Genomic DNA, 24,231 nt, shown 5'->3' with positions numbered 1-24,231 from the left:
AGGCCAAAGGCAGCTGCAGAAGCTACACTCAAAGAAAAGAACCATACAATTTCCAGGATTCCATTTAAATGGCAAAAGATATCGAGTAGACAAAGCAAAAATTTACATTGAACAAAAATAAAATAATCCTATACCCTAAAATACGTGCTCCCCGTTCCGATGCTTAGTTTTTTAGGAAAAGATCAAAAGACAGATCATTCTGTTTGGATCATTTTATCTCCGAATGTTTACAATAATTAAAGAAGTTTCTTACATTAACATTTTTTTGTGCATACTTTTTTTGAGATAAAAAAAGAAATGTAATTTTTTATACAAATGGATTTTATATATATATTTATTTTTGTTTAGAGAATTTTGAACAAACTTTTTTGAAATATTAGAATGTTTTTTGTTGTATTTTTCATTTTATTTTAATTTTGTATGCACCTAATTTTTTTGAGTGTAGCTAAAAGATAGCTGAAAGGCACTTCCATTGCAACAGGAGAGCAAAGCCAAAGAGCTAACAAAAGTAAAAGTAGAAACTATGCCAGACAAGGGCAAACTTGCAACGTGATAAAGAGAGAGATAGAGCGGGAGAGAGAGAGAGAGAGAGAGAGAGAGAGGGCGAGAGAGTGCGCGAGACAGAGATAGATTCAGAGTATAGATAGACTTAAAGCAAAGCAAAAAAAATGGGGGGCGGGTAAAATTGTGCATAATAAAAAGGAAAAGCAAATCATGTACTCACCCTCATCATCCGAGGAGTAGCTGTTGTATACACCGCCGGGACCCATATTCGCGTGCGTTTCCGATCTGGAGCGCTGAATGCCCACCGAGCTGCCGCTGCCGGCTGCGGCAGGATTGGAATTTGTGGCTGCTCCAGGATTGCCGACGAGCCCGGTTTTGCCCGCATGCGGGCCATAGCGTGCACCGCTGGCCACGGCCGTGGAGGCAAGCAGGATATTCGGATTGCTGCCCAGCTTGGACATGGCCGACATATTGTTAGCGCCCTGCTGGACGCCTTTGCGTGTTAACGGGGACTGCAGCATACGCTGTTTCCATTCGAGCAGACGCTTCATGGACTCCTCGCGCTTGCGTTCGCCATCGAGCGGATTCGGCGGCGATGGCCCGGCGCCCGCCGTCGGCGATGTGGCCAGCGAATTGTTGGCCGTCGAGTAATCGTCATCCAGGCCGCCGTTGCGCTTGGGCAGCCGGGCGCTGGCCGAGCGCAGGAACTGCTCGTTCTTGCTGATGATCTCCTGCGTGGACATCGAGGGCGGGAATATGGAGCCCGGATGCACATTAAGTGGCGGCAAGTCCACATCCTGCTGTTGTTGCTGTGCGTGCGAAGAGACGGAACGTGCCGCGGCACCGCCGCCGGCTCCCTGGCTGGCCGAGCGACTCATCCGTGGCATGCTGCACGCGGCGCTACCCTGCGCAGCCTGCGCCTCGGCGAGCAGCTCCTGGCGCTGATGGGCGCGCTCATAGGGATTCTCATAGCCAATCGTGTGCATGCCGCTGCCAAATTCCGCGATGCGATAGCTGCCCGCCTGCTGCGGCTGGGCGCCTCCGCTCTGCAGATACAACGCGCTCTTGCGCATCTTCTCCGCATAGCTCGCCTCTGAGTAGTAGAAACTGTCCGGCGTGCGATTAATGTCCAAACTGGATTTGGGTCGCGGTGCACGTCCGCCCGACTCCTGTTTGCTGTGCGCCACGGCTGCGGCGGCGGCAGCGGCCGCTGCCTCGGCACGCGCCTCGTACTCCAGAAAGTCGGCAGAATGCGGACGCACAATCGCCGCCGCGGACTGTGCACGCAAGTCCATGTTATTGATTAGCTGATCGGCGGCCGCGGGCTGCGAGGGGAAGAGGAGAAGAGAGAGGCAGTTCAAATGGCAGTTAGTTTGGTTTCGTATATAAAGTGGATTTTGCATGCGAAATGAGAGCCTGGCATAAATCATGCACGCGACTCGTTTCCTGGCTGACCCACAAAAGCAGCTGCAGCCGCGTCCAAAAGGGCGAGCAGCCCATAAAGTTGCACTTTGGGCGTGCAACGTGTGGCAGCTGCGGCAATTGCCGCACAAAACGTCTGCAATTTAGCTACCCACTGACATACTAAACTCTAATTAGTGGGCGCGCCAAAACGGGCGGCGCGCACTTACCGCCAACTCTTTGCGAACTGCAACTGAGTTTAGACAAGCTGCAGGCGCTGCCCCTTAACTCAAGGCACAGCCGGAGTCCTTATGTTCTCGCAAAAAAAAGCCACAAAATAATATTTCTACATGCATTTGTAATTCAGTTTCTCCATTTAACTGAGGCGCGAAGCTAGTTATGATATAGTCCTCGAGATAATACAATTATGTTCTGAATATAGTTGTAATTCTTTTTCCTTTTTTTGGTTTAACTAAGGCATGAAGCTAGTTATGATTCATATTCGATGAAAGTTAACTGAAGATACTAAGTCCCATACCTCTTACTCTTCTAGTCCGCGAGATAATAATATAATTCCTACATAGAGTTCTATTCCCTTTTTTTTTTTTTTTTTTGGCTTAGCTGAAGCGTGAAGCTACTTATGATCCGTATTAGATCCAAGTTTTATTTCTCTAACTCTCATGGTTTCTGAGCTCGAGTACTTTTGATAATATCTTAGGCCTGAAGGTACCCGACCCTGTTCACCACGAACATTTATATTACTCTTGTAGAGACCCTTTTACAGCGTATTAAAACTTCCGTAAGCCACACGAGCAACTTCACCTTGTTTGTCAAATCTCATAAATTTATAAAGCAAATTATAATTTTTAATTCCATCAGATGTTTAAACAAGGCGGAACGCAACTACTGTAAGTATTCACTACTCATATATGAAAGTTTTCATAGAAGTTTTTGCTTTTCGTAAAGATTAAAGTGGTGGAAATTATTTGACAAACCTTAATTAGTTTCCGCCAACACACTTCATACATGTTAGTCTACATAAAGTGCGGTAAAAACTTTTTACGCGCAGTAAATTCTAGAGAATTTCAGGATAGCTGTATTAATCCTTCCTTCCTCGTTGCTTCCTTGTGAGATTCACGAATGAGAGTCTATGTAAGACAGCAATCTAAGCCTAACCTAAGCTAACTTAACCCCAAACTAATCGTACTTAACACAACTAATAACGACAACGAGAAGAGAGTATTAACTCTTTCCAAATGTTTGCTGAGATTATCTCTGCTACCTTAATATCTGTCTGAATAAAAGTCTATGTAAGACAACAATCCGAGCCTTATCTGATTTAGCCCAACTTTAGCAAACCTAACCTAACTTAACGGCATTTTAGGTAAGCCAACCTACTCAAAAAGTACTTTCATCTCTAGGAAAATCGTATCGCTAATGCAATCGATTAAATGGTGTGTGTGTGTGTGTGTGTCAAATGCTTTACGCTGTCTATCAATCATTTTGTTGTCGAAAGTTATCGCAAGTCAAAAACTTTTTCCATTGAACATAAGGTGGAATTGATGATAGCCAAGGGAGGACCCGCAATAAAGTAGATATACGGAAGCCAAATGCAAGATGCTAACCCGGTTAAAGAAGAATTTAAGATGTGACGTGGCATTTAAAATGAGGAGAAAAAAAATGAAAGAACCAGCGACAAACTGTTGAGTAAATATTCGCTAGAAAATGAAAACTAAGTTTTAAATGTGGAGCTGGTGACTCGAAAACTGTAATCTCAAGGCAATCAGATTCAAACTGTAAAGAGCATAACTCGAAGATTATAAGAGCTCGATACAGCAACTTCGGTATGTAGGTTCTTGGATGGAATACAGATGGGAGAAATATTTCGCTTTTTGAATACCTTCCGCCTATTTTAAGATACACGAGGCGGCTCTAGTCGGGCACACCCAACTGACACACAATTACTTTTTAAAGGAAATAAAATGGAAAGGTTCTAATTGTAAGAAATGAATTGGAGTTCCGAGCTAGGTTCGACATAAAACGATTTGCCGCCTAGGTCCTAGTTGAAGAGAAAGTGAAATCTGACAATTCCTATTCAACAACGAACTTGATGTTAAATGCATTGTGCTCTTCGATTGGCCGCAAGTGTACGCAAAGTAAAAGCCTGTCTGAGTGTTGAGGTAAACTTTTAAGTAGGCCAAACCCTCGACCCTAACCAGGAGTGTGGGCCACATTTGGCCAAGGTGCAACTTTTTGGCTTCTATTGGGCAAAGTTGGCCCAGCTCAAGCTGGACGGAGTGCAATTGGGCCAGGGGGTACCTACCTCCAAGTGGTTGGGCGTATAGCGTTGAGGCATGGCGGGCACATGCTTGCTGCCATCATAGCTGGGCGGACTTAGGGGCCGCCTATAGCTGGCTGCCTCCTGAAGCAGAGCCTCGTGGGCGCTGAGTGCGCCGCCGCCGGCGCCCGCCAGCTGTGACATATTGTAGATGTCCTCGTAGTCCGCGGCAGCAGCGGCGGCGGCGGCAGCGGCAAACATGCGCTGCTGCTTGGATCGGCCGTAGGCGTCCGGCGTGCGTCGCTCCGCCTGCAGCTGGAGCTGCTGCAGCTGCTGTTGCTGTTGCTGCTGCTGGGTCGGATAGGGACGCTGCATGAGCTTGGCCATGTAGAGATCCCGCTCGCCGTAGATCTCCTCTACCGCACGCTGCTGCTGCAGGCGGGCGATCTGCTCCTCCATGTCCAGATGCTGCTGCTGGAACTGCGCCTCCAGATGATCCAGCGAGTACTGCTGCTGCGCCTGCTGCAGCTGCAGCGCCGTCGACACATGGCCCGTGCGCGTATCATAGATGGCATGATGCTGCTGCGCCTGCGGCTGCGGCTGCGGCTGCTGAGATCTTTGCTGATAGAGCTGCTGCTGCTGCTGTGTGCCGGGCGAGTGGATGCGGCGACTAGGTGGCAATGGCTGCTGCTCGTTATGCTCGGGCGAGGGCGAGGAGTAGCCGCCGTCATTTATGCGTCGCGGCTTGGGCGGCGCATTGGCATACAAAGGCTGAGCACCTCCGCCCGCTCCTGGATTATCGGAGGCGGGAGTGACCTGCCCCTTGCCCGGTTGCGATTGGAGTGTGTGTATGCCCGAGTCGGAGTTCTCGCCGCTGTGATTCAGCGAGGAGCTGACGCTTGGCTCCGATTCACCGCTGCTGGGCGCCTGCATGAGACTGGCCGCTGCCAAGGCTCGGACCCACTGCATCATGGAGTCGGCGCTGTCAGCGGCCAGCCAATAGGTGCGCATATTCTGATGCTCGCACTTGAAGGCGAACTTGCGATAGATCTTGTCCTCCGGCAGGCAGGCGGCGACGCGATACGACGGCAACAGCACCGAGCCCAGCAGCTTCTCCTCCTCCGGGCCTTTGTAATAGTAGAGACAATATTCAGCCAGGACAAACCAACGTTTGCGCCACACCTTCAGACCATCGGAGCCCTGCTTGTGTAGCCAGCCGGAGAGCGTGACGGGCGTCGTGGGTGGACGCTTCGTAATGGGCGACTTGAGGGCCTGCATCGAGCCGATGCTCTTCTTGCGATCGAGCGGCGCATGCGTGGGACTGCGCGTCGACGCCGATGAGGACTCCTCCGAGCTGGGCGTCGGCTTCGGCCTGGTCACGCTCGAGATTTGTGTCTGACAGGCCTGATTCACCACATGCCCAGGATGATTCTGTTGTATATAGACGGGCCCGTGCTCACTGCCAGGCGTCTGCTGCTCCGGCTTGTGACGTTGCTGTTGCTGCTGCTGTTGCAATTGTTGCTGCAGCTGTTGTTGCTGTTGCAGCTGCAGCTGTAACTGTTGCTGCTGCTGGGCATAGAGCTGCTCCTGGTAGTGCTTGGGCAGCTGCTGCTGCTGCTGCTGCTGCTGTAGCTTCAAAGGGCCCGAGGCAGCCTGATATTGATTAGCCAGATTCAGCGTGGAAGGTGGCGCCCGCTGCTGCTGCTGCTGCTGCTGCTGCTGGAGGGTCATGTTGGAGACCATGCTGGAGGATTGGCTCATGTGGTAGTGGCCCGTGGGCGGATTCATGGCCTGGCGCATGGCGAATGTGCGCTGCTGCTGCTGCGCCGCTTCGCTCTGCGTGGCCAGCTGTGCCTGCATCTTGGCCTGCTGCAGCTGTTGGTATTGCGCCTGCAGCGCCGAAATGGGATGTTGACCCGCGGTCGCATTGCTCGCCTGCAGTCGTCCAGCAGCTGCCAGATATGTGCGCTCCGTGGGCGACTGATACAGCTGCTCCCCACCGCCTCCTCCTCCGCCGCTCGAGTACGACTGATGATAGGGTGAGCTGTGCGAGCTGCTCGAGTTGCCGCCATGCGTATGCTTGAGTAGACCGTGCTTCGACTGCGGCTGCATCTCGATGGGCGAGAGCGGGCCGCCGCCGCCGCTGGACGAGGTGGCTGTCGGGGATTGCTGGTAGAGCGCCTGCGGCGCCAGATGATAGCCGGCGGGCGAATGTGTTGCCGTGCGATAATCAATCAGATTTGTTTGATAGGCCAGCGGCAGTTTCTTCTGCTGCTGGGCTGCCGTTGCCGCCTGTAACTGTTGCAGCTTCTTGGCGTCCATGGTGCCGGCCGTGAAGAGCGGTGGCGCCTCCAGCCTGCAAACGAGAGAGAGAGAGAGAGAGAAGGGGAAAGATCAGACACAGATTGTAAATAACGTGGTGCAGCAATTAGCAAAGGTCGCCGGCATTAATTCAATTGCGACAGCAGCTTAAGCTCGCCGCTTCAACGTGGCTTGCGCCCCAAATGAACCAGAGAGCCGCGCCAAATCCGCGCCAGCGTCCGGAACTGTGCAACGTGGGCTCAGCGCGTAATTGCTGGTAATTGATTGAGTGCAGTTGCTGTGCCCCACTAAAGGCAGCCCAGCTCGGCTTCGGCTCCGGCTGAACCCATTGAATGTGGGTAAAAAAAAATGTACATTGATTTTTATGCAAGTGCATGTTGCACATAAAAAGAAGAAGAGTTGATTCAATGAATTCTATGAAGCGTATTTTATTTAATACATAAAGAGAATTAATTGGAATTAAATGCTGTGCGCCGAATTAGAATACACAATTTTCTAAGAGCATACCCGTCATAATAGAAGTGAGGTATATAAATATATATTCCTGATCAACATCTGCTTATATACATTGCACTTGCCAGTTTTGCACTTTCCGCGCATTTAATTTTGTTTTTAATACATATTCAGGATTTAACAACTTACCAGTCCCATAGCTGATAAATGCAGCCAAACATGTTTTCGCTTTTTATTATATTTTATTTTATTTATTTTAATTTTTTATTGTAGACGACCTAATTAATTTATAATTTAATTGGCTTTATCAATAATTCAATTGCGCGCACTTTTCCAATCGCCTTTTTTGCGACACTTTTTATATTATATTAATTTTATTTTGATTGTATGCGAATACTCAATTACGCTTTTCTTTCTCATTTTCCAAATGAAATGTGGCGAGAGTCTCGTTTTATTTTTTGCCTTCTTTTATTTTGTGATATGTTTAGTTCGTGCCACGCTGTCAGAGAATGAAAATATCGCCCAGTTGCCCAGTTGAAAATTGTGTGAAAAATAATGTCTATTTTTATTGAGGACAGCCGCCAGATTTATGCCTCACAATTTCGGATGCAAATTGAAAATGCGTTTGCAGCTGAACATTTATTTCATTAGGCGCAAAGAAATATATCTCCGAGCATACACTGAGTAAATATTATTGTTTTATTTACTCGCAATGCTGATGAAATATTTTTGTTGTTTGTTTTCAGAAACACGTTAAAAAAAATATTCGAAATCTGTTGAAATTTCAATTAGAAAATAAATTCAACAAATTGTTCATAGTAATAACGTTTGCAAAATATTTGCCTTTTTTATAGATTCCAAATCATTTAATTTACAATTTTTTTCCCTCTTCAGAACTTGAATAAATTGTAAACTTTCCTAATGGAACTTGTGCAAAAATTTAAGCAAAAATTGTGAATGCAAAACGGATTTTCATTAAAAATGAATGGAAAAATATATTAATTTTTAGAAGCAAGGAATTTGTAAATCATTTTTGCTTAAATCAACAACTAGCACAGCAAGTCATGAGGACCATTCACAGGAATTTACTAATATGCTAGAGGAAATTGCCCGGCATCATCTGTGTTCGCTGAAGAATATCTATAGTGCAAGTGAGGGATTGAGTGATTGACGCCACCTTCAGACACAGGCAAGTAAATTTAACTTGTAAATTCTAATTAAATACAAATAAAATAGTAATAAATACATACAAAATTTACGTGTTTACTGAGCTATTACCTAAACTGTTCACATCAAGTTCTACCTCAACCCTCAATATTTCTATTCCGGCCCAATCGACAAAGTAGGCAACTCATTATTGCGCTTCTTGTTCATACATGTGCCAATCTGTATCTGTTTAAGATAGAAGCGAGTGCTCTCCTTTTTGATTATAACTGATTATAGCTTAAAATTATTTCTTCATATTATATTTCTTAGCAGTCTAACAACAGCGGACTCTTGCTTAACGCTCAGCTTTAACCACTCTTGAATTATAAGCAAGAAAACTTTAACATTCTTTAAAAGTTGCCTGCTGCACGACCAAGCTGGCAAACCAACCTGGCAGCCAACGACCGCAATTAAATATGACGATTTCTGCCTGAATGGAAGCAGATACCTTTACATTCATATTATTTATATATATACATATATATTTGCCGCAGCTGTCAGATGAGCCACTGTCGATAGCGAAGTCAACGGGAAAATGCATTTAATGCAATTGACCAGAGCTTTCCAATTATTTGACACAAATGAAATGAGAGTCACAGATATTTGTGTGTGGCACATAAAATAATCGACATTGCATTTGCGAAATGAGTTATAAATTGCGTATATCATTTTTTTAATGCAGCTCACAATCGATTTTTGAAAAACAAAATCAAAAAAAAAAATAACATGCATGGCATGCTTCGAGGGGCGCCTGCCACATGCCGCATAGGCGGGGCCAAGGATGTGTTAGAGCCAAGTTAACAGCGCCTGGCAACACAATAAAACTTGGCACAAATGTCGACGTTTGTGCATTAAAAGCAAAGTCCTGTTGAAAATGTTGCGCAATAAACAAACAATTGATCCGGGATTTAAGCACAAGCGTGTGCGTGTGTGTGTCTGTGTGTGTGTATGTGTGTGCGCGTGTGTGTGTCGCTTGTTTTGTTGCCAACAAATGTTAAATCATGGCATTAGCTGCCTTCGGCGTGGCCATTTCACGCTACAATCAACAGCCAACAGCCAGGCTGGCCAAGTAACAGAAGGATGAAGGCTGACCCAGCCGAAGAGCAGGAGCAAGGAGTAGGGAGAAGGGATAAGGAGGAAGGGGAAAGCCATTTTATAATTGCCTTCGAGCCGGGCCACAATTTGTATGGCTTTCAATTAACGCTTTCCCAGCCAGGCATTTTCCACTCCGCAACAGAAAGATGTGGCCAAAAGCAAACGCACAAATAAAATATTGGCAGGCGAAACAATAATAACAGCCAGAGTAGCAATAAAAGGCACAAGACAGAAGCAACAGCTTACTGACAGGCAGATACCCTGTAAATAGTTTTTCTATTTATCTTTAAATTTATCTATATAAATGCAAGAGTTTAATCTGATTGCAGAAAGTCGTAAACGCTTTGATGCTTACATTTTTACTGAGGGTCGCACTCACAAGCGAGAAGTCGATGGTTCAAATCTGGAATTTCTTATAAGTTAACGGTTATTAAACCCTTTTATAGCAGCTTTACATCTGCGGGGTATCAAAAATCGATGGCGATTTAACAAACGAGCTCAGGACTTGGCTGTCTTGCACAGCTAGCACTTCAGCATAAAATAGTGTTGGAAAAGGCATTGTATTCCTGCCAGCACTGTCTGTGTGTGTGTGTGTGTGTGTGTGTTTGAGAGTGTGTGAGTGACGGACCTCACTAATTTGTGCATGAAAAATAGGCAGAAAAAGTATTTATTTTATGCACGAAATGTAACAACGCGCTACTCCACAAATTATGCGCATATAAATTGCAACACACACAGACACACAATTATTATATATATTGCATATTTACATAAAGCATATGCACAAATTATTCATTCAATGAAGCGCACTCGTATCATCATCTAGCGAATATATGATTATTTACTTAACACATTACAATTTTAACGATTAGAGATTGACTCTCTCTTTTTCTCTCTCCCTCTGTCGATTGGGTTTTATGTTTACAATCAATTCAGCTCGAAAATACCAAAAGCAGTTTTGTTTAACATTTACAAAGTCTTGCGCTATTTGCATTTGGTTTGCTTGTGGACTATGCAAAATGCAGAGCTTAACATTTCATAGCTGTCAAGAATGAGGTTTTCGAAAATAACAACTCCATTCAGCTCCCAAATGTCAGTCGCATGTGAGCTTCAATTAGCTTACTTATTGCGCATACGCCGTGTGTTACGCACAAATAAGCTAAAGTTATAAATAGAGTACACGACCTGTTTGTGCTATAAATAGACTTGGGCATAAGCCAAAGTCAATATGAATATACGAGCAGAAAAATGTAATTTAATTGGAAAACAATTTTCCGGTTCTTTTCCTAGCTTACGCCTGGATTATTGCACATGTATTTGTTATTTATTGCGTGTAGTTTGGTTAAAAAGCTTGAATTTCAGGAAAAGTTCATGCTTTGAATTCATTTTGAAAATCTTTAAAAATATATTTAAGGCTAACAAGTATTTAATATTTTGGTTTCCGAAGGTAACTTTCCTCAAGATCTGTCGATTACAGCACAAAAGTTAAGGCTCGGACTGGGAGCTGACCATCAATCAGTCAGTCAGTCAGTCTGTCAATCAATCAATCAGGATCAACAATTTGGTTTAGAATCTGTCTTAGCAAGCCCAGAAATCATAGCCTACAACTTGGCGTGGCGTGGCGTTTCAGCTTTGAAGTCGCGTATTAATTGCTGCCACGCATGCAACATGCATGTTACGCGGCAATGCGCTGGCCAGCCGCAAATGACGTCATGGACATTGGCAGCAAGTGTCGCTCCGGCAAGTGGACACTAATAAGAGCCGAAGATACGAACCACAGCCACAGCCACAACCACAGCCAATGACCCACTCAGCGAGCCATTTCACTTGAAAGCGTGTTGCCAAGCTCAAGCAGCCAGCGGCAGCTGAGCTGGCCAAGAGGCGAGCGAGTAGTTGGCCAACTTAATTAATACTGTGAAGGATACTCGCCGGCTCACCCAACCACCCTCTCACCCACCCACTCGCCCGCTCTTGGCGCATTTGTAAGTACGTAAAGTGCAATTATAAATATACTCATCAGCCGGATTTCGAGGGGAAACGGAAGTAGCTGAAAAAAAAAAAAAAACAAAAAACAAACCGAGCCGCAAAATGTGTGTAAATGTGTAGCATAAACTTCTTTGCAACAATATAACAAAAGGAAAAATCAATAAACGAGTCGAGTCCAGCCGCAGGCACAAGGCAGCGAATACTTTTGGAGACGCACGCAGATACTTGTACAATGTATACACAAATATAAATATATATATATCTGTTTATTGCTGGGCAGAGAGCTATGGAAATGCTGACAAAGTTGCTGTGAGAATTACACACACATATACGCAGACAGCAGCTACAATGTGTCGCGCTGCGGGCTAGCAGCTTAGTAAAAAGGAAAACCTTTTACTTTTTCTCTGTAATACCCTAAACCCATAAAAAATAGTTAGAAAGGGTAAATTAGTTTTGTGCATATTTAGGTAACAGGCAGACGAAAGCATCTTCGATCCTACAAGGTGTTTATATATAAACTGTATATATAATTATCTATTCTTGATGAGCTTGATAAAGTGAATTGATCTTTTCGAACTTTTACTTTTAAATATAAAATCGCCTATTCATATATCTCGATATCTCCGACCATTCTTTATTATTTCGATAAATATCGATTTTGAGTCATTTAAGACTTTAACTCGAGAATTATAGAAGCTAGATATGCCAAACTTGGTATGTTTATGCTCGTATGCTACAAGTCACCCCCCCCCCCCCCCACCCCTTACCCGGAAAATTGACAAAAAATTCTTACGTAAGTACTTCATAATAAAAGTATGGGAAAGAAGAAGCGCAGAGTTGCGTGTATCTTTTCCGTAAAGGAAAGCTGGATTGTCCAAAAAGTTAAGTGCGCTTAGGGTATCTCTTAATCGGGCACTTGCGACCAGAGCATTTTTACTGGTTCCTTTTTTTTTTGTAGCATATCTTGAACGCCTCTGGGCTATTGGCACATGACCTTGCCCCAAACAGCCTGACAGACGATTTGATGAGTTGTCAACGGGCAGCAGTCGAGTGTCTGCCCGTGTGTGTGAGTTTGTGTGTGTGTGTGTGTGTGTGACCCGCTGTGTGTGTTTGCTGCCCTTTGGGACTTGGCATACTTATTGGGGCGCAAAGTGTTGCATAATATTTGCGCTAGCGCAAATGGCCAACAATTTGCCAAGCACATCATTTCAGTTATAAATAAAATAGAATTTTAACTAAACTCACAGACGATAGCCAGAAGAGCAAGTGCCATAAATTTGCAATTGCCCAACAATTGAATGTAATTAAATGCATTTCAATCAAACTGCGTGTGTGTGTGTGCGTGTGTGTGTGTGTGTGTGTGCCATCTGTTCTCTTGGTCAATCGATAAAATTGAAACCGAAACGAAAGCAACATTTATCTTGCTGTCCTACGCAATTTTCGCCAGGCATACATAAATCTGAAATGAAGCCCAACGAAAGCGCAGCCCACGCAGCAATCGCATTATTAATTAACCCCAATGCATTACCCCCCTCGATTGCTTTGTAATGCACACCTTGCATTATGGCATCATGCTATTTGCCAGGGATTATGCACAGAAATAAACACAGCCAGAGAGTTTCGCAACAAGGCAGGCAATTATCCAGGCACAATTATAGAGGTCCACTTTACATTTGGCACATTCAGCTTAACAGATGGAATTACCAGCACATTCTAATCCCAGGACAAAGGCTGGAGACCTAAGCATGAACTCTGCCCATTTAGATAAAAATTATTTATTATTTTTACATTTTACATTACAAGTGCAAATGTTTGTCAATTTTTGTTTTTTGATATGCATCATTTTTGGAAAAAATAGAAAAGAGCTGGAGCTGACGTCTGTTGCTTTTACTCCTTTTACTTTTTTAATATATTTCATAAATGACAAAGCGAGTAGGCAAAAGGGTTTCGGTTGTCATCAACATTTTTTGGGCTCTGTCAGGGTCGCAAACTTCGGCACTTCGACAGCAATTCAAGAGTTGCACACTTGATTTGGCTGACAGTGCACTTCAATTCGCAAACAATGGAAGGGTGCAGGGTACAGAGAGGGAAAGGGCCGGGCGGGTGGCTTACTTTTGGGTTAGTGGGCGGCTGGTTCTCTAAAATGCTCAGTTTTCTAGTGCCTGGCAGTTGGTATACAAAACAAAACATGAGGCAAAACAACAAACATAAATATTCATTGCAGGCCGCAGGGCTGCAGATAGACAGACATACACACACACACACAGATACACACACACTAATAGACAGATGTTAGTGTGCATGTGTGTGTGTGTGTGTGTGTTGTTGAGTGGATGCCAGCTTCCGCCTAGAATGACACTTGATGATGAAGATTTTGTTGCTTTCACTTTTGCCATTGTGCTAGTCGAGCCAGCCTGATTGGCCCCATCTATGTGTGTGTGTGTATGTGTGTGTGTGTTTGGGGGCGCATCCTCTTGTGCATGTCCTGTGCAGAAGAAATTGACGCATGTCGCAGGTGAGCCAAGCAATTGCGACAGCTGCCAATGCTGTCAGTTGGCTGGCCATTAAGCCAACTCACAAGTCCTTCCATGCCGGGCTGATTATCGAGTGCATACACACACCCACACACATCCACATCCACACACACACTAGCACAGGCGGTTAAATTGAGTAAACAGGCTGATGGCAAAAGTTGAGCCGAATAAGTCATTGCAGCAGCAGCAAAAGCAACAGCAGCAGCAGCTGTGGCAGAATATTGAAAAAGGACCTAAACCCTGGCCCTAGCGCAGGATATGGCTGCTGCTGCTTCGGCTCCTGGCGCCCAGGCATGCGCTAATGCTTTGCATACCTATGCAGCCTCCTCATCAAAAGCAATTCAAATGAAGGTTGTAGCGCTGGGCGTGGCAGGGCAAGGACACGCCGCAGCAGCCAGAGGAAGAGTTTGCAACGTTTTTGCTGCTCATAATCAAGAATTAGGCAAGGATTTTTTATTTTCAACTCAGTTTTAGACATTGCAAGTTTGTGTTTTTGAGTAAATGCCTTTTGTTTGTAGTTTTTTATTTATTAAATAACTTCATTTAAAAATAGTTTACTTGCAAAAACATATTATGTTTATTTTTATTTCAGCCCAAAGTCTTGTTTCTTTTTTAAGCAATCGAAAAACGGTTCAAGTGCCCCACGGTGCGCCGGCTAACACACACACCCTCACACACACACTAACACACACGCTCTCACACACACACACACTCAAGTGCCTGGACTTTAACACAGAAACATGAGCGACGGCGGCTGTCATTCATGTTGCATACCAATTTAAATACTAGGCACGCACACACTCACACACACACACACACCAACACTCACACACACACACTCCTGTAGCTCGTGCAAAGAACTGCCACAGCGTTTGCTGCTGTTACCCATTTCCGTTTTTGGCAGCACAAAAGCCACTCGGGTCCGCCGTGTGCCTGCAGGATGTGTGCCATGTTTATGGCCAGGACCCACGCCCGCTGACTGCCTTTCTCCTACTCTCTCCCTCTCTCTCACTCTGTATCTCTCTCTCTCTAACACACACACTCTTCTGTCGCTGCACGTGTATAACTGCTGGAAACAAAAGGCGGGCACAAATATTTTCCTCTAATAGTTGTCGCTAAACTTCGCTCTGTACGTGTGTCTTGTTTGTGTGTGAACCTGTGTGTGTGTGAGTTATTGTGTGTGTGTGTATTGTAGCCTTTTGTTTATGGTATATTTGTTTTGCATTTTGCTGGACAGCTTGTCTCCAAAACTAAGGCGAGAGCTGCATCAGAACTGAATTAAAATGTAAGCGGCACAAAGCAAAAATCCTTTCAAGGAAGCAAAGCTTGCAAAGGTTTAAAATTTAATCATAAAAAAAAAAAAACGGCAAGCTGTGCTGAATTTTAAAGCCAATTAAGCGAAAATAGTTGCTCAACGAGTTTACAAACAAGTTCTTAAGTTCTAAAAGAAAGAAAGCTGCAATAATTTGGATTAACTACTTATTTAAAGTATGCGAGCTATTAAAAATGCATTTCACATTTTGGAAAAATAAGATTATTCTTTATTTGCTGAACATTTTCAAACAATTCAGAATACTTTTTTTTTGTTTGAAGCAGAGTTGAGTAGATTATTTGATAAGAATATTGCAGGGTATTTCCTTAAACTTTAGACTATACGAAACTGCGCTACTTCTCGAGCTCCCCACGTGTGTGTGTGTGTGTGTCCAACACCATCTGCGATACATCGTTATTTTTATGTGCTATTTTGTTTTGTTTCATTTCCTATTTTTCTTTACTTTTGCTGCTGCCACCCATGTTGGACGAATTCATTTGGCATTTGATATATATTTTATATACATTTTCCTTGTTGTTGGCCATTGTTATTGTAAGTGTGTGTGTGTGTGTGTGCGTGTGTGTGTGTATTTTTCTGAGTGCCTAAAGAAACAACTTTTTGCTTTAGCTCGACTTGTTTTCTATGTACATTGTGTATAAATGCAAATTGTTATTGATTATGCTGCACATAAAACTGAAAATACAAATACACGACACACACACACACTTTCGCACACACACGAGCACACACAGCTTGCATTCATAAATTTGAGAATTTGGTAGTTTTTTGACCCAGAAGCTCTGCTTGTTTGACCCCTGCAGCGGCCCGGCACCCCAACCATCCCGAAGGCGACTTTTCTTGTTGTTTGCAAAATTTGGCTTAAAATCAGCTTAATACGGGCTTTGGGCACAAACTGTATATTCATTTGCAGTTGCCTTTCTTTTTTGGGGAACAATATGAAATATTACACATACGCCACATGGTACAGCAGAGAACATAAGGCCATAAATACGCAGTGAAATGCACTTTGACTGCTTGACTTTGGGCTTAGGCGAAGTTTTCTGTGCAAGTTGAAGTTGCAGCAAAAGTTAAGGCTGTGGTTCACGCTGGGGTTGAGTTTTGGGCCAAGGCGTCTGCAGCTGCCACTCAGACGGAGTTTGGCCAACAGTTTGTCAATTTAAGAAAAAGTTTCTGTGCCAGCAAAAGGCGAAGCAAATGCGGCACACACACGTTGGGGCCACGAGCCAGCGTAAGAGAAGGACACATAATGAGTTTTGTAATTATATAGAGCATGTCCTTGCGTCCTGATGACTTGGCGCTTGCAATTACCTGCTGAATCGAGTCTCTAACTTTTAATTGCAGCTACAAGCAAAATAAATGCGAAGACAGCACCAAACCGCAAATCAGCAAAGCATCCAATGCATGAAGCATTAAACCAGCGAAAGGGTTGCTTAGGGAAAAGCCTCGTTGTTGTTAAAGTCAACGACTGCAGTTGCGATGCCCCTTTTACCGACTTAAAAGGGTATAATGATTCGGTGTAAATATATGTTTAACTTAAGCCTAAGGCTTTTTCGAGCAAATAAACCATATTTGCATAAAGCCAACATCTACACAAAAAATCTACAATAAGCCATATATATATTCTTGAACATGTATTTATAGATATTTATTTATCTTTAACACATATAAATGTTATGCATATCACAAATATTTGTACTCTTTTATATATGATAACATTGTACATTTCGTCCTATTGTCATATCGATAATTATCGATTTTAATGCTTGGTTTTTAATAGGCTCCTAGCTTTGTAGATTCTTATATAAGATACACAGTGTATATATATATTTCACTTCTTGCGTGCTTCCCGGATTCTCCTCGGATTCTTTAATAATATCAAAATGATCGATTTTGGCACATACAATTTTGGAATGCTTGTAAGTTCTTGTATATTATACGGGGAAGGTAAAATATCGAAAAGCTTTTAAGTTTACGTACAACATATAAGCATTTAAAATGTTTCCCTTCTTTTTAATATCTTTCCTTTCTCATTTTATTTTCATAATATCGGTAATTATTGATTCGACATGGATGTGTAGCACACGCAAAACATGGAGTGTAGACTCACATATATTATAAACAGATTAAATACATTTCACTATATGGATACTTTCCCTAATTTCGCCAATCTACCAAAATTTTAAAATAAGCCCTCTCGCTTTGGTATACACACACTTTTATATGTTATATATGTATACGCCCCGAAAATGTTGTGGTATTAGAAGTAGCTTGAATCTTTGAATCTTCAGCTTGATGCTGGCTACAGAGTATGTCCGAGTCAGTCGCACCCGACTAGAACACTCTTAGTTACTTGTATTTCGCGTTGTACTCGCTCACTTGCCGCATGCAAATCTAATTTTACAATTACGCCCAAAGAGCATGCGAAATGCTCGAATGAACGAGCCAAATGACAGCCTTCAATGCAAATGAGAGCTGCTGCGAACAGGAGAGGGAAAGGGAAGGGGGAGCGGTTAGAGAATGGGCTTGTGCTGCGTCTATTTGGCGGTTGCCTAAAATTAGGCAAGGCCATTATAAAATTATGAAAATTAGAATTGAAATAAACGCACAAATTGACGTGACGTGATGCGAGCTCTGCGAATTATTTGAAAAATATTACATTAAAATTTACGTGCTGCCATCAGAAATGTCAGACAAAAGTTTGTGAGTGCGTCTGTGGCCTAAAATAAATCCCAAGTGAAAGTTTCTATATAAATGCATTTATCAAATGTATCCAACAGTAGATGACTTTTAAGAATTATAGAAAATCAAGTTGAGAATCTCTTGACCTGACTGTTTGACTGATTAATTATTCGACTGACTGATTGATTGACCGGCTGATTGACCGAATCATTAACTGACTGAAGCTCTATGTATAAAATAGCTTATCCTGACTGATTAACTGACTGACTGAACTTCTATATACAAAAGAGCTTATCCTGAATAATTGACTGATTGAATGAGTGATTGATTGACGAGCTTATAGGCGGACTGAATGCTTATCCTCACAGACTGACTGGCTGGCTGATTGACTGACTGATTGAATTACTGACTGACTAAATCTCTACATATAAAAACTATTATTCTGACTGATTGCCTAGCTAATTGATTGATTCACTTATTGACTGACTACAAAACAATCATGTCCTATGTAGACATTTTTAATGGGTATTAAAATACTTTTATACATTTGAGACACAACAAGATAATGAATACTAAACGCAGTCGGATCTCAAGTATTTAGTCTTGAGCGCAAATTGAAATGATTAAAACTTAGTTGTCAGACAGAAGAGTTAAGATTCTCACAATCTTCCATTTAAGGCCACAAAGAAATGTGTCAATTTGCAGTTATTAACAAGTTTCATGCATAAAGTGAATAAACGTTCATAGTTGAAACGACTTGAAAGGCTATTCAAGACAATCTGTTGACCGAATGTCTCAATTGATCAAAATTGCAATTAAAAATGATTTGATTGTTGTTGGCCAGGCACCTGGGGAGAAGGATGGATACATGGATTTAGCTGGATATGTCCTTGCCCTGCCTTGCCCGGGCTGGCTCTTGTCGACTTGGCTGGATATGCAAATGTTTTTGAAAAGCTTTTGCATAACATTATTCATTAGATACGAGGCATGTGTGTGCGAGTGTGTCTGTGTGTTGAGTGTGTAAATAATGCGATGCTAGGCATAATAAATTGCTTTAAAAGCGGCCAAAGATGACGGCACCGACAGGCAAAAGTTGCTAACAATTTTCAGTCGCAAAGTCGTGCTGCTTATCATACGCTACCCTTTAAAGGGTATAATGTTTCTGTGCAGAAGAAGGCGTCGATCTCGCAAACTACAAAAGCATATGACTACTCCGACAACAAACGGATAAACATTTAACTACTTTTGTTTTATATATCTTCGCATTTTCATAATATCGATAAAAAAAAATAGATTTTAGACTGGGTTTTTATAATTATAGGTTCTAAATAAGTAAAAACAGTTTAAGAATATTTCATTTTTTGAATAACTCCCCAAATTTCCCCCCGAATCTAAAAAATAATCTTTTTTTTTAGAGCTAGCGCCTTGTTCTTTGGGATGTACACACATTTAGCACCATTTTTTAAGCTCTAATAGTTGTATAATGATCGGTCCTTAAACAACGGAGTTACTTGAGAATTTATGTGCCAGAGTGTAGAACGCGCGTCCAGTGTATCTCGCAGTCGCGCAACGTTCGACTAGAGCACCTTTGCTGCCTATTCAGCTGCTGCGAACACACACGCACGCACACACGCACGCAGGTGTAAGACGTTAAGCGAGACGCAGCCAAAAATAAACGTCAAGAGATTTTTTTTTTTTCGGCCCAAGTAAGAAACACATGAGAACTGAAACTTTTGACAAGGACAAAGTGGAGGAGCGTGTGGTGGAGAGGGGGGAGGGGAAGATGTAGTCTTGAGGTGTACACGCGCAGCAAGCGTTAAACAGGACGATGACGACATAAAGGTGAAACGCAATGGAAACAGGCATGAATGTGGACTTGGCTGACGGAGCTGGACATGGTCCAAGCTCGGCCACATAATAATTTACATAATATACGTGAGCGCAATCAGCAGCAGCAGCAGCAACAACAACGAAAAGGACGACAATAACAACAACAAGAACAACAAGGACGAGAACGAACGATAACAACGAGGCAGCGTTTCGCACTTTTGGCCAGAAATTATATTTTCACTCTCACAGGACGCGACGTGGATTTCTTGTGCTTTCGTTTTTTTTTTTTTTTTTGGGCACTCGCTTTACATAACACACACACACACACACACACACAATCACATACACACACTCGCACACTCACACACTCACACGAAAATTTCTAATTCATTTTCATTTTACTTTTATTATGCGCACCCACAACGCCCACACTGACTATCTGTTTTTTTCCTCTTTATTTTTCTGTATTTTCTTTTTTCTTTGCGTTGCCAACCAACAAAAACACGCGCGTTGTCAACCGTCCGCTCTGGTGTTTTAGGGCCAGCCGCTGCTGGCGAAATCCGCGAGGAGACTGCGGCAAATCGTTTTGCGTCGTTACGTTTCGGCACAGGACAAGGCAGGAGCAGCAATATTCGAGCGAAAGCTTTTTTTGAGTGAAAGCTTTTTGGGCAAAAGCTGCGCGGGTTGCCAAAGCAGTTGCTGACAAAATATACTGTTAATATATTGAAAAAAAAATGCTCAAACTCAAGTCTTAGCTCAACTTAAGCTTTAAAATTTAGCGTTTAGCCAAGTGTATGTGTGTGTGAGTGTCTGTGCATAAGTATACGTGCGTGTGTGTTGTGTTTTTTTTCCTGTGTTTATGCATTAAAGAAAAGAGCTTTTATTTCTAATTTGGCAGCAAGCAGCAAGCCAAAACACCGGCAGCATAAAAACTGCAGACTAAATATATATACATAACCATATGCGGTAAATGCTCTTCTTGTTGTCAATATACCCTGCAGTCATGAAAAATGGATGGGTTGAGTGAAGTTTTGCAAATGTGTGTCAGCTGAAGGAAGCCCTTTAATGGGCTCTCTTTCTATTTTGCGTAAAACATGATTATATTTTTTCGTTAATTTGTATATTTCTCCAAAACTTATATCGATTATAATTATTATATTGAATGAAAAAAAATGTGAGCGTCGAACTAGTAAGCGAAAGGTCTATGGTTCAAAAATTTCAATAACATAGTTTTTTACCTAGTTTGTTAATATATACGAGAACGTTTGGTACTGTCTACGGAGTATATACCAGTTTAGTTTAGTTTATTCTTAACTCTCAGCTCTCACTTGTTATGAGCGTCTAACTAGTTCTAAAGCTGTACCCGTATATATGTTAATTTAATTAGGTACTGGGTACAGGGTATATACAAGTCTTGCGTTATCAACTCTCATCTCTTCAAAAACATATGAGTGTCGAACTAGCAAACGGAAGGTCGACGGTTCAAATGCTTCATTAACATATTTGTTCACCTATTTTGTTAATAAATATGGTATGTTGATTTAATTAGATACTATCTACAGGGTATATGGCAGTCGCGCGCTTTCAACTCTCAGCAATTACTTGTTGTTTCTTGCTGTTGTTGTTGCTGTTGCCACCTCCAGGGGTTAAAGCTCAGCGCTGCAATTCAATTGATGTACTCAGCCCAACGCTTAGCTAATGAAAATAGCTTTCGAGAGGCGACTTCATATTGAGGGGCGAACGATGCGTGCGCCGCGTGCAAGGCCATAAAATCGGTGTTAATATCTCTAGACTGACAACAGGCGGTTGTTTCTGTTTCTGTTGTTGTTGTTCTTGTTTTTGTTGTTGTTATGGAGCTAATTAACATTTGGAGCGCATGCGAGAGCAATTATCTAAACTTAGCAGGCCAATAAGTCAAGTCAACTCACCTTTTGGGAAATCAATGTGTGGCCAATAAATTCAGGTGCTGCCGCTTTGCTGCTGCTGCGGCTCAGACATTATCTGGAGCTGAAAGAGAGGGAGAAAGAGAAGGAACGAGTTAGAGCTGAATGAGCAAAAGGTGTTTAGTATGCAGACGGGCTAGGCCTCGAGCTAACTCAACTGAGAAATCGTGTAAGCGACGCGTATGTCAATTAAAAGCCTATAACAAACTACGACAACTGCATAGAGTGCTCTAGACGGCAGTGCTCGACTATCAGATACCCTGTCATTGCAAAAATTATCGCTTTCCTCTATGCACACATCCAGAAGCAGGCCTTAAAATGTGGTGCTTCTGAATGCATTCTTTATGAACTACAGCGCTTATTGTTTGATTAATATCCATTAAGTGAAACTTTCTTAATCTGACTAAACTAACCCTTTGCAATGGGCACAGGGTATAACGACACGGGAATATAGGCATAAGGCAAAGGCGGCAAACAACTTTTGGCTTCCAGTTACACACACAAATCGTTGCACGCAAATGCAAAACAATGCCGGCGACATGCCCCCCGCCTCGGGCGTGTCAAAAGGGGCCGGAAAAAGGGCGTGAAGAGAGGAGAGCGGGCGGGGGCAAATGCGACGAATGAAGCAATTTTGGTCACACAAGTCACGTGCAGCCAAAAGGCAGAAACGACAAAACACGCCGCGCAGCACATGAACTGGCAACGCTTTAGATTTCAGAATCGAGAATTGGGTGTTTGGATATTCGGATTCCATATGCAGGGCACACACAATGGAAACTGAGGCAAACGTTTCAATAGAACTGCATTTACTCGCACCTATTTTGTGGTGCGTTTGCCATGGGAATGGATATTGACTGCGACAAAGTGAACATGGAGACCGGGCAGACCTAAGTACACCGGAATATATATATATATAAGGATGAGAGAATAATATATATATATATACCCAGTAAAACACCAAACAATTGGCAATTGATTTAGCCTCATTAAGTGACCATGGAGGTCAAGTAAAGCAGGACTCAAGCAAACAGGTTGACAGGCTAACAATTGTAAGTATGTATATTTATTTAAGTATTTACTTATTTGTCTGAAAAAGTTTCTATTAATTGGGACATCAGCAGTCATGAGAACAACAGTTTAATCAAGTGACCATGGAAGTTCTAAAAGTATGTCTTACAGAATAATCAGTTAAAGTACCTATAGTTGGGTGCAATAAAGTGACCATGGAGCTGAAGCACAATTTTGATGCATATAAAGAAAATATTTTACAAAAGTATAATATAATATAAGTATGACAACAGTTAACATATATATAGTTGGGTAAAACAAAGTGAACATGGAGATGCTGAGAACAAGTCAATAAAGCGAGCTTCTTATAAAAAGCCTGTAAATTGTAAACATACAGATTTGTTTACAATTTCACAAATCGCATAAATAAGTAAGCATGGAGAAGATCTTTGTATAGACACGGCTATGCCATTCCATACGTACGATAAGTGTCTAATTAAAGTGAGCATGGAGGTTGATATTAGCATAAACGTAGCAAATGATGATTTACAGGATCAATATCGCACAATAGCCAGCCGAGTTATTTGGACAGCGACTAGCATTAAGGCCAATTATGGTCAACAATTGCGCAATTGAGGTTTTTGCTATGAGCTCCAGCTAATTAGGCGGTAGGCCTAAGCCTCATCAAAGTGCAATTACTTTTTGCGCAGATGTGTAAATGTGTGAAAGTATGTGTGTGTGTGTGTGTAAGTGTGTGTGTGTGTGCAATTGAAAACAATTAGCAAAGTGTGCAGGAGATTTAGAGCGGAATGTCATAGCCCTAATTGCACTGGCAACGGGACAAGGCAAACGAGGCGCAAATTTAATGCCGGAGACATGCAAAAATTACATCCTCAATTGCAGTGAACGTTGCAGGGGGGACGGGGCGGAAGGGGGAGGTACACTGGCTGTGACAGCGCATAAAGGCGCCCAAATTCAATAAACAAGCCGCTCGTGCGGGCCAGCATACGTGTATGTGTGTGCGAGTGTGTGTGTGTGTTTGTGTGTGTGTGTATGTGTGTGTGCAACGAAGCGTGCTGTCTCGAGGGCTTCGGACTGACAGAGACAATGTTGTTGTGCGGGCAGCAAAGCAAAACAAAATCAAATGCAAGCAGAGCCCAGTTGCCTGCGCCCAAATGTAGGCAATATAAATTTGGCAAACAGCTTGCACACACACTCACACACATACGAACACATACGGACACAGGCGCGCCTTTGTTGCACAGGCTATAAATTGAATTGAATGCCACACAAACTGGCCACACATGCGTGGCTTGGGCACATCAATAGCTTCAGCTACATTTCGCCAATTACTTGACTGTTTGCCACACTTGGGGGCTGACCACATGAACCAGGTGGCAATTGATTGCCGCTGGCCCCTAATGAAGATGGCTGTCGTTTGCGTTGCCCAGCCAAAAGGTAAGCTCTGCGCACGGCACATCCTTTTAACGGAGTTCATTGAACTGCGCAGAGTTGGCAGCCAGCTTTCAATGCAGCCTAATGCATAATTAAGTGCATGAAGGAGTAGGTGTTTACGTGTGTGTGCACGTGTATGTGTGAGAGTGTGTGAGTGTGTTTTGTGTGCACTTGTGTTTAACTATGCGTAAAATATGCTTCAGC

General features: G+C 42.9%; 1 protein-coding gene and 1 long non-coding RNA gene across 13 annotated transcripts in view; one reads left to right on the top strand and one right to left on the bottom strand.

Moving 5' to 3' along the window:
- The window catches only part of kmr (kramer), a 67,185-nt gene that overhangs the window by 13,479 nt on the left and 29,475 nt on the right, over positions 1–24,231 (bottom strand). For 5 of the 12 annotated variants that reach the window (XM_070207698.1, XM_032439293.2, XM_032439291.2 and 2 more), the window contains exons 1-4: positions 20,024–20,201; positions 7,148–7,457; positions 4,229–6,539; positions 725–1,829 (exon numbers count right to left, since the gene is read on the bottom strand). In XM_070207698.1, the coding sequence (XP_070063799.1) occupies positions 725–1,829; positions 4,229–6,539; positions 7,148–7,179 (3,448 nt within the window). In that variant the 5' untranslated portion in view covers positions 7,180–7,457; positions 20,024–20,201. Of the gene's footprint in view, positions 1–724; positions 1,830–4,228; positions 6,540–7,147; positions 7,458–20,023; positions 20,730–21,549; positions 21,629–24,231 lie in introns of those variants that run through there. The other 7 variants (XM_032439294.2, XM_032439292.2, XM_032439289.2 and 4 more) reach the window with 6 other exon arrangements.
- LOC116651897 (uncharacterized) lies at positions 21,599–23,041 on the top strand. The gene is made up of 3 exons (XR_004304909.2): positions 21,599–21,733; positions 21,996–22,613; positions 22,683–23,041. It is a non-coding gene; the product is annotated as an uncharacterized lncRNA (long non-coding RNA).

Source organism: Drosophila virilis, chromosome 2 (genome assembly GCF_030788295.1).
Source record: "Drosophila virilis strain 15010-1051.87 chromosome 2, Dvir_AGI_RSII-ME, whole genome shotgun sequence".
Taxonomy (NCBI): domain Eukaryota; kingdom Metazoa; phylum Arthropoda; class Insecta; order Diptera; family Drosophilidae; genus Drosophila; species Drosophila virilis.
Note: the sequence above shows the minus strand (reverse complement) of the source record. Positions and strands in the feature narration are given on the sequence as shown.